General features: G+C 34.2%; 1 protein-coding gene across 1 annotated transcript; it reads right to left on the minus strand.

Annotated features, from left to right (window-relative positions):
* Positions 1-465: 465 nt before the first annotated feature.
* LOC18436081 (metallothionein-like protein type 2) lies at positions 466-1,596 on the minus strand. Its single transcript, XM_006846107.4, has 3 exons — positions 1,441-1,596; positions 929-1,009; positions 466-843 (listed from the first exon to the last, which is right to left on the minus strand). Exons 1-3 carry the CDS (start codon positions 1,503-1,505, stop codon positions 753-755), a joined length of 237 nt encoding a protein of 78 aa, XP_006846170.1. The 5' UTR covers positions 1,506-1,596; the 3' UTR covers positions 466-752.
* Between the last annotated feature and the right edge of the window lie 9,163 nt (positions 1,597-10,759).

A 10,759-nucleotide genomic window follows, 5' to 3' on the forward strand; every position in this document is an offset into this window, starting at 1 on the left:
TTGTTTTTAACTTTGATGACGCTTACAACCGCCCACTTTCAAATACCAACAAGAAAAGCAAGTCGGACCACTTGTAAACATTTCTCTTTCCCATCCCATCCGAACAAAGAAACACGAATACATTTATAAAAACAAAGAATGGCGCTTTATTTTTTGCGGCTGCAGAGAAAACGGGATCCACCATAAAAAAGCCCTACCCTATCCCACACGTCTCTATGTATGTGCCCCATTCAATTGCACAACCAACTCTCTTTTTTTTTTACCCCTTAGTGGCCTAGGTGGGGCAACCGCTCCGCCCAGGAGGCTGGGATTCGACCTGGGCCGTTCCGACGTCTAACGGAACCGGTTGGAACCGCCCAGACCGGCTTGGACCCCGGTTGGAACCCAACCATGAGGAGGTTTTTTCCATGCCCCTCTCTCTCGAAGTTTGCGTTGAAGTAAATGTAAGCATGAGAGAGAGAGAAATTTATAAAGACGAAAGCACAAGGATAGTCAATTCATTGGGCAAGCATCCGTAGATATACATGGTAGATAAGTAGCAGGCTTAAAGCAAGACACACACAGAGTCCTATGTACAGTAGTCATAGGAAAGCACACAGCAAAAGCAGAGGAAGCATGACTGCCATGATCAACTGAACTGCCTTATTTCACTCTAGCAAAGCACCTATTTTATCTTCAAAGACACAACACATCCCAACCCTAACATATATTCTTTTTCATAGTAATGGGTTGAAAGGGTTTTCTTTCTCCTCTCATTTGCAGTTGCATGGGTCGCAGGTGCAGTTGGAGCCGCATTTGCATCCGTTCTCGGCAGCCCCGTTCATTTCATAGACCTCCAAGGATCTGCGTCTCCACAAAACAAACAAAACCGCATAAATAACACAACAGACGATCTATCTCTCTCTCCATGAAAGAGATGCACACATACCCCATTTCAGAGGATGCCTCGACTATCCTGGCCTCAACAGTCCTCTCCCCATACACATGCAGATCTGGGTACATATTACACCTGTTGTCTCCATACCATCAAAACGTAATTATTAAAAAAAAAAACTATCAATTAGGAACAAGAAAAACCCTAAAATGCATCATTAACTATAAAAAAGAACACAAAACACAATTTCGGATCGAATCCCCAACTCATCCTAAAATAATTCCTCAAAAAAAGGAAATAATAATAATAATACAGAGATTTTTTGCTATTTTGTGGACTGGAACAACAGTTTTTTATGTCACTAAATGAATAAGTTACAGAAAGATGAAAACCGATTTCTTTGCGGACTAAAACATTTTACATATATAGATTTACAGAAGCTTTTCTTATATGAATTGAAGAACCGATCATTTCTCAAACAATTAAATTACAGAATTAAACCCATCAAAATGTGAAAATCAAAACATTAAAAGAGAAAAACAAATGAAAAAGATAGAAGATCTTACCCTCCACAACCGGAGCCGCACTGGCAGCCTGCTCCACAACCGCAGTTTCCTCCACAGCAAGACATCTTCTCTCCCTAAAAATCACACAAAAACCAAAAACCAAAAACCGGAAGCAGGAAAACTCTCAAATATCACAAAACCAAACAAAACGAGAATGAGAAAGAGAAGGTTGAAAACCTCCAATTTATAGAATATTGAAGCGGTGGAGCAGACAATATCTACCGTCCACCTGTCAGATATCTTACCGTGTGATTATTTAGAGATGGGTCCACCGTTACAGTAGGCCACGTCACCGTCTAATAATTTCCCCTTCTCGATTTCACCGTCCAGTCCACTAAAAAAACGTCGCAACAAATTTGGATATTTCAGAGAGGAAATGACGAATTTACCACTATTTCTTTTACCCAAATTACCCCGAAAAGAGGTTAGGTCTAATGATTTCCGTGACGTTCGGCCCGGGATCAAGAAAACACAAAGGAAAAAAGAAATATAAAATAATTAAATTGTTCATCTCTCATAATAATTCAATAAAATTTCCATTAATAAATACAAAATTCCTCCTGAAAGTTTTATGCATATTTCAATCAAGTAATCAATGGTTCCCCCATATTAGGATGTTGAATTGAGCATGTCCATGTATATATATGGGTCACAATTTTTTTTTGCCGAAATTCACACCGGAATAAAGTTGAAAAAATTTAGAGATTTTTGGATGTCATGTTCATCTCAATCTAAGTTTCATTTGATGAAATATAATATATAATTCTCTACTCACAATTTTATCTTATCTTTTTGGCTTAGTTAATTGTCCTACATGTCTAGAAAATTGACATCATATTTTCGTTATTGTTTTTCTTGTTTGACCTTGGATTGCTCCATTTCTTGTATTCATTTAGTAATAGTTGTCCATGTCAAATACGCAAAGAAAATTCTAGAAAAATGACAAAGTATTTTATATAGAATTTTGTGGCCAGAAGATAACTGAAAGTTTGCTTTCAGGCAAAAGATATAGAACTCGAATTCAAATTCCATACGGCTTTAAAAATCCATCACATAAGGTTATTCAAGGGTTGGAAAACTAGATCATCTTGACATATGGAGTCTTAAAAAATATTGTATCTTGTAACAAATTATCTAAATTGTCAATTTTTTTAAAAAAATTCAAGTGCTCATAGATTTATTTGATTTGAACTATTTTTAGAGTTTGAAATTTTATATTTAGAGATAAAAATAAATTTTTAAGCCATCCTAATAATTTTGGACGTCAAAGTTATATTTAAAATAAAATTTGAAGGTGTTGAAGGTTGCAGCCTTATATTCAGAAATGGGGATTGACTTCCAAATTCATGCGGATATCAAACTCACACGCAAACGAAACACATTTGGACAATTAGTAAGATAACAAAAAGATAAACCTAAAATATTAACATAAACGCCACATAATAAGACTTTCATAAGGAGAGAGAAACAATATTCAAACGTTATGAGAGAGAGAGAGGGGAATTATCCCAAAGTATTTTAGTGATCTTTGTGTTGTAAAATGGGGATTAAAAAATTCCCAGCTTGAACCAGAATTGCTGAGTTCATTGGGAAAGCATGGGGCCGATCCCGTTCTGGGAAACCTCGGCAGAGCTTGATTCTCTCAATTCCATGTTTTTCTGTTGTTTTATCTTATTCAGGTTGTTTGACTCGGGGATATTTCCACTGATAGTGGACGAATCGGATCTATGCGCTAACGATCCATACTGATTTTCTAAACTTAATTTTATGGAATAGAGGGGAGAAGTAGTGCTCAAACGATCACTCATCCAGATCAAGAATTGCCTATATAAAATGGGATTGTGTGGTAGATCAAGAATCGCCTATATAAAATGGGATTGTGTGGTAGCCAAGCCGAGTCCCTCCGGGAATCAAGAAGTGTAGGGTGGCAGCTGCCCGGGCTGCCCCTGACCCTAGTCCCCCATACGGTCGACCTAGGCCTAGGCCCAGCCCCGGACTGGGCCAAAAAGGCCCTGGCCCAAGCTTGGTTGTAGCCCTTTGAAAGCCAAACCAGGCAACATAAAATTCAAAACAAAAAAAAAAAAAAACAAGAGGGAAAACAAAGAAAAAAGAGGGTCGGGCTGAACCGGGTCAACCTTGGTCCATGCCCACCCCCTACCCTTGGGCCATGGTTGCTTGGCACTGGCCCGATCCTCAGGTCACATTTCATTCCTCGAGCCCTAGTTTTTTAGGGCAATGCTGACCGGGCCTGGCCTTGGCCCATTACCACCCCTAAGAAGCGGCCATATACTTCCTAATTTTCATCGGTTTCCATTTATTGTTCGATTTCTTGATAAATGATCAAGCAAACATGTTATTGAGGAGGTAAATGATCCTATTTGTCCGATTCAAATGGTGACACTTAAGGTCCCATCTGATGCAAGAAGAAAAGGTGGGATATTAAATCCCTCTTTTTTCCTTGTCTTCAAACAAGGAAATCAATAATAAAAGAAAAAAAAGTCATAGTTGTAATTTAAGACATGTGAAAAAGAACATTTTTCTTTCATAAAAATAAATTTCACTCCAAATAATATAAGTCTCCCAAAATGTGAAATTCAATTTTTTATAAGCTTATAAAACTCTAAAATTAACTTACAATCCAAGTAAACATATATATCTCTAAAATAGCCTTAAACAATACTTAAATTCTATAAACACCCATGTGCATAGTAAGTAGTACTTGTGAATAGTAATATGAACAATACTCATGAACATTAAATAAAAAATAAATGATATTAGAAAGGGAAGAGTTTATATCGAGCCTATGCTCTAAACAATCAAGTTAGAGTCTACTTCAAAAATTTTACTAAAATATGTTGTTTTGATGCCCAAATATACTCAAATTGATCATCTCGATATCAAGACGCATGGACATGAGAAAAAAATAGATTTCAAGTTTAAGAAATAGTGTAGTTTTTAACGCATTTTTGGACTGTCAATTTTCAAAATTCTAAAGCTTTCATAAATCTATCGATCTACACTGTTTTTTAAACTTTAAAACTTTACAAATAAAGATACAAATATATTTTAAAAAAACCTAAAATCTTTAAAAAAATTTAAAATAAATTCTAAAACTAATATATATATATATATATATATATATATATATATATATATATATATATATATATATAAACATTAAAAATTAAAATAAATTTACACTATATCACCATCCCATCACTCACATCCGATTTTCAAACGTAAAATAATAAGAACTCGGAACGAGCCCTCTTATTTTATCATATCTAGATAATCTACTAAAAAGGATTTTGTTATTCTCCCACAACTATGAAGGATTTCAACTCATCCAGAACCTTCCTCACCATTACCTACTCTTACACGTGTCACCAACCAACATCTCTTCCCACAAACAAAACTTGATATGATAGGGACGGTTTATTTTAGGATGTGGTTTCCATAATTCCCAGTCTTTATGAAAATAGGATAAAGCCTCCACACTCTTTATTATTATTTTTTGACTTTATTTCGTAATTTTATTGATAAAAAAAATTACAACTAGATCAAGTAAAAATAATATTTAAAACAACCAACTCATGCATCTTAGCCCCTTTTTTGGCTAAAGCATCAGCTATCTCATTCTCTTCCTTATAGACATATTAGAAAGTAACTGACATAACTCGGGTTAAATCCATAACTTCCAACCATGTAGATTTAACTTCCAAAGTGGTCTAGATACCCCATTACACTTATTCACCATATTCAAAGAATCATATTCAACTGCACAGCACTTTTGCAATCCCCACTCTTTAAATAATTTCAAACTTTAGTCCACAACCAATATCTCCGCTTCATTCGTTGTTTTGATACCACACGGACCTGTGAAACAGAAGATACAAACACCAAGATAATTCCTCACCACACCCCCAATACATACTGGTCTACCAAGGTAATTCCTCACCACATCCCAACCTGCTGGTCCCGGATTACTTAATGAACTACCATCATAATTAAGTTTAAGGCCCAAACCAGGCACACTCCAACGCCTTTTATGCTGCACCTTATCCATCATCTGTGACATCAACTCCCTAACATTGATCTCCATATCCAACTTAGATACCTCAAATCCTTCCTTGGTAACCGAGAATTAACTCCACATCGTATGTAATATTCTTCTTTTGATCTAGACACCTTCCAAATACAAACCCTCAAAAACATGTCTATTACTTTACAACCAAGTCTCCCACAACACTGCAGCCCTACCTATCTATGAAATCAGCAAACCCACCTTAGGAATCCCTTCAAAAGGCATCTGATTTATGATATTAGTGTGACTCCAAGGTAAAGGGCCAACAACACCAAGCTTATCAAATAACCAACATCATAAATCATGAGTAAATGGACAATGTAAGAAAAGGTGATCACCATTCACATCACTTTGCTTACACAAATGGTTCGAACGTGGTTTCTTCTTACTATTGGAATTGATGTTGCTCTGTTTAGTACTGATTTGGATTTTTTTGTAATACTCGAATGTCTTCAATTGAGTGATTCACGGTTTCTTTTTCTGTTGATTCTTGGGCTTTTTATTCATTAGAAAATAAACCAATTATTTTTCAATCATCAAGTATTTTGGTCGTTGTATTTTGAATGTGGTGAATAGGGGTCGTTTTAAGGGGTTTAAAGTATCAGGGGATAGTCAACAGATCTCACATTTACAGTATGCGGATGACACTTTATTATTTTATGATACTTCTGTAGATCAAATTTTAAATATGAGAAGAATGTTATTGTGTTGTGAAGTGGGGCTGGGGTTGAAGGTGAATTTTGCATACTTCTATTATAGATATGACGTGTGAGAGTGATATTGTAAATCAGCTTGCTAGTATGTTGGGATGTAAAGTTGAAACCTTTCCCGTGAGGTTTTTGGGATTATCAATTTCTGATTGTAGGTTAGCAAAGTTGGTTTGGGATCCTATTTTAGAGAGGATGCACTGAAGCTTGACATTTGGATGTCAAAAACCCTATCACTAGGTAGTAGGATGACACTCTTCAAGTCTTCTCTCTCTTATCTACCTATGTTCCAAATGTCTATACTTTTGATGTCATCTTCAATGTCTAAGGCAATTGAGAAATTGATGAGAAGTTTTTTATGGGGATCTGCAAACAAAAATTGCTTGATTATTAAAAGGAAACAAAAGTAATGAACAAAAAACCCAATAATCAACACCAAAGGAAACAGTAAATCAGTTAACAAAGCAACACTAATGGATGGCATTCGAGTATTACAAAAAAAAATAATCCAAACTTCCATTAACAACCAGCCCAAGAATCAACATAAAAAGAAATCGTAAATCAGTTAACAGAGCAACACTAAATTCTTACAATATTGAAAAAAAAACTCCAAATTAGTACTTAACAGAGCAACATCGATTCTTACAGTAAGACAAAACCTTATTTGTATGATTAACAAACCAAAATGCTTGATGATTGAAAATAACTGGTTTCTTTTCTAATGAACAAAAAGCCCAAAAATCAACAGAAAAGGAAACCGTGAATCACACAATAGAAGGCATTCGAGTATTACAAAAAAAATGAAATCAGTACTAAACAGAGCAACATAGATTCCAACAGTAAGAAGAAACCACGTTCAAACCATTAAGAAACAAAAACTGATTGATTATTGAAAGGAAACAAAAGTAATGACCAAAAAGCCCAATAATTAACACCAAAGGGAACAGTAAATCAGTTAACAAAGCAACACCAATGGACGGCATTCGAGTATTACAAAAAAAAAAAATCCAAATTTCCATTAACAACCAGCCCAAGAATCAACATAAAAAGAAACCATAAATCAGTTAACAGAGCAACACTAATGGATGGCATTCGAGTATTTCAAAAACAAAAAAAAATCCAAATTTCCATTAACAACCAGCCCAAGAATCAACATAAAAGGAAACCGTAAATCAGCTAACAAAGCAACACTAATGGATGGCATTCAAGTATTACAAAATAAAATAAAAAAATCCAAATTTCCATTAACAACCTAAATTCCAGATTTGTTTGAAAGGACACTTTCGTAATGAACAAAAAGCCCCATAATCTACTTAAAAGCCCTAAAATCCATGGATTCCATTCGAGTATATATAAAGCCCTAGTAAAAACACAAAGTAAAATTGCAAATCACCATTACCTTTGTTGTGAGGGTGCTCAGAAAATAAAACCCAACTGCAGGGAGGGCGAGATGAGAGAGAGACTGGTTTTTGTGGGACTTGATGAGAGAGACCTCTGTGAGAAGGGATGGCGAGATGAGAGGGAGAAACTGCGTGCTGGGTGTGCGAGATGAGAGAGACCTCTGCGAGCAAGGATGGCGAGATGAGAGAGAGCGAGAGATTGCGTGCTGGGTGTACGAGATGAGAGAGAGACTGCGTGTTGGTTGTGCGAGATGAGAGAGAGGCTTTGCGAGTAGGACTGAGGTTGTCAGCTACGACTAACATCCTATTATTTTGAAAGGGGCAACATCCAACCGTTCACCCTCGATAAAACCATCCGAGCCGTTCGGTGCACCTATTTCTTATGCACAAGCTGGCTCACAAGAGTATTTTCCTTATATATATATATATATATATTCCCAACGCCTATAGGTGAAAATGAACAGTGATTTTGCCTATGCTCATCACCATCCAAAGTTTATCGCACGATCACGATTGTTGAGTAGTATTTTTTTTTTCTTCTATAAATCAGAATGATCTAAAATTTGAAGCATGTGTACATCTTAGTGAGGCACACCTAATAAAAATATGAAAAATATATTTTGTAAAATATAAATTCATCAAAATTTGTAAATTTTCAAGGATATTTTAGTTAATTTATATTTTTTGAATTATTTTTTTTATGTTTTTATTAGATTTTTCTATTTTTTATGAACACACTATCCAAATTTCAGATCATTTCAATTTGTAGAAAAAAAATAAAAATTAAAACATTACTGGACAACTGTGACCATGCGATGAACTTTGGACGGTGATGAGCATAAGCGAAATCACTGGTCATTTTCGCCTATCGGCGTTGACTAGTGTTTTCATATATCTATATATATATATATATATATATATTGAAACCCAAACCCAACCCGCGTCTATTTTGGGTCCTAGAGATGGACTCGACCCATCGTGGGTCTACCTAATGGGTCTCGAGTCAGGTTCGGGTCCATTGCCACCCCGACAATACACCATTCCAATCAAACTATGAGACACATGTTCTAGTACAAATGAAAATGAAGATTTATTCGAGAAAGTGTGATGTTATATTATGACTATGAAAAAAATACCATAGATGAGAGCCATGACCAATTGACCATCCAATACTGGAGTCCTTTGAGGGCATGACAAGACTGCAACTATGGATTTCAACTTTTTTAGAAACTTTGAGGCTATTTGATAAGGGCAAACTTTCTATGCTTCCCTTACCACATAAAATTTATATTTTCGCCCTTTATCCAACCGTTGATTCTGAATAGAGAGCTAAGATTGCCCCAATCACAATGTCACGTCTCTACACTATTTTATTTTTAATTTTTTTCTATAAACTACTTGGCACCAAATTTTGGACGTCCAATCCTCTATTAAACTCTCACTAGCAAAAAATATATATAAAAAGATTGAATAAAATAAAATGACCAAAATACCCCTAAAACTTTCAAGGGTATTTTTGGTCATTATATTTTATCGAAAAATTATTTTTAATATTTTTTATAGGTGCCTTCCAATGAGAAGATGGCATGTGCCAAATTTCATATTCATCAAATTTGTATAAAATAAAATAAAATACTTTGAGGCATTGGATCTATGATCAAACAGTGAGTGGCTCTCTTGATCAAAATTGGATGGCTGGATGTTAGGGGAAGCGTAGATCTTCTATGCTGTGGGGGAAGTATAGAAACCTTTCCCATTTGATAACTGCATAGAGTGCTAACAGTGCCTCACTTCAAAAAATGATACTTTCAACGAAACTCACACCGTACAGACATTGGGACAATGGCGTTATAATAATATATATTATAATATTACAGTATTATTATAATATAATAATATAATTTATTATGATATAATATATTAATATATTGTATATAATATGTAAGAGTATATTATAACATAACATTATAATATATTATATACAATATATTAATATAATATAATACTATAAAATAACATTATAGTATTGTTATGATATAATATATTATATCCTATAATATAGTATATTGTTATACTATATAATTATTATAATTATATATAATAATAATATTATAATATATTATAGGTGAGGTTTGTATAGAGTCAAGTCTCTAAACAATCAAAGTAAAATGTACCTTCAAATAGTATTGAGAAATATAGATTCAATACTAGAAATCTTTGTGATAGCATTAAAATATACTTTCATATTTAATTTATAAAATTTAAAGCTTCAAAAATAGTGTAGATCGAGCATATCTATGAGAATTTGACAATCTTGAACATTAACGGTCTAAAAACACGTTATAAGATGCACTATTTTTAAAACTGGAAATTCATTTTTTTCTCATATCCATGCATCTTGATGTCGAGATGATCAATTTGAGGACATTTGGGGATCAAAACAACCTTTTCTAGTGAAATTTTTGAGGTGGGTTCTAATTTAGTTGTTTAGATCCTCAGCTCTCTTAAACGTTTTCCATAATATTATGATATTAAAACATAATAATTTAATAATTTAATATAATAATGTATTATAATATGAGTAATGATCTTATAGGACACTCCTCCACCCATGTTTATAGGACCCCAAAAGATCACCATTAAAGTTGGCACGAATGTCTAGAAAAATTATCACACGGGTGTGGGACTTGGCTTTTCTATAGATCTGTGCCAAATTTACTGGTGATCCTTTGGGTCCTACACATATGGGTGGGGGAGAGTCCTATAGAATCATTTTTCTTATAATATATGTTATATATACGAAAAATGTTTATACAGAGCCGAGGTTCTAAACAATCAAATTAGAGCCCACCTCAAAAATTTCACTAGAAAAATGTTGTTTTGATGCTCAAATATCTTCAAATTGATCATCCTGACATCAAGAAACATGGACATAAGAAAAAGAATGGATTTCAAGTTTTAGAAATAGTGTATCTTGTAATGTATACTTGGACTGTAAATTTTCAAGATTTTCATGTTTTCATAAATCAGCTTGATCTACACTATTTTTAAAGCTTTAAATTTTATAATTAAAGATGAAAATATATTTTAAGATTGTCACAAAATTTTCCAGTAGTGAAAACAAATGT

The sequence above is a fragment of the Amborella trichopoda genome, chromosome 8 (assembly GCF_054954075.1).
Source record: "Amborella trichopoda isolate Santa Cruz 75 chromosome 8, AtrichopodaSantaCruz75HAP2 v2.0, whole genome shotgun sequence".
NCBI classification, from domain to species: domain Eukaryota; kingdom Viridiplantae; phylum Streptophyta; class Magnoliopsida; order Amborellales; family Amborellaceae; genus Amborella; species Amborella trichopoda.

What these genes read in the sequence shown, in the direction of transcription:
- LOC18436081 (XM_006846107.4), bottom strand. Translation starts at nt 1,505, where the DNA reads ATGTCTTGCTGTGGAGGAAACTGCGGTTGTGGAGCAGGCTGCCAGTGC. An exon ending in TGCGGCTCCGGTTGTGGAGG is followed by an intron (nt 1,010 to 1,440) that starts GTAAGATCTTCT and finishes TGGAGACAACAG; the next exon opens with GTGTAATATGTACCCAGATC. An exon ending in GAGGCATCCTCTGAAATGGG is followed by an intron (nt 844 to 928) that starts GTATGTGTGCAT and finishes GTGGAGACGCAG; the next exon opens with ATCCTTGGAGGTCTATGAAA.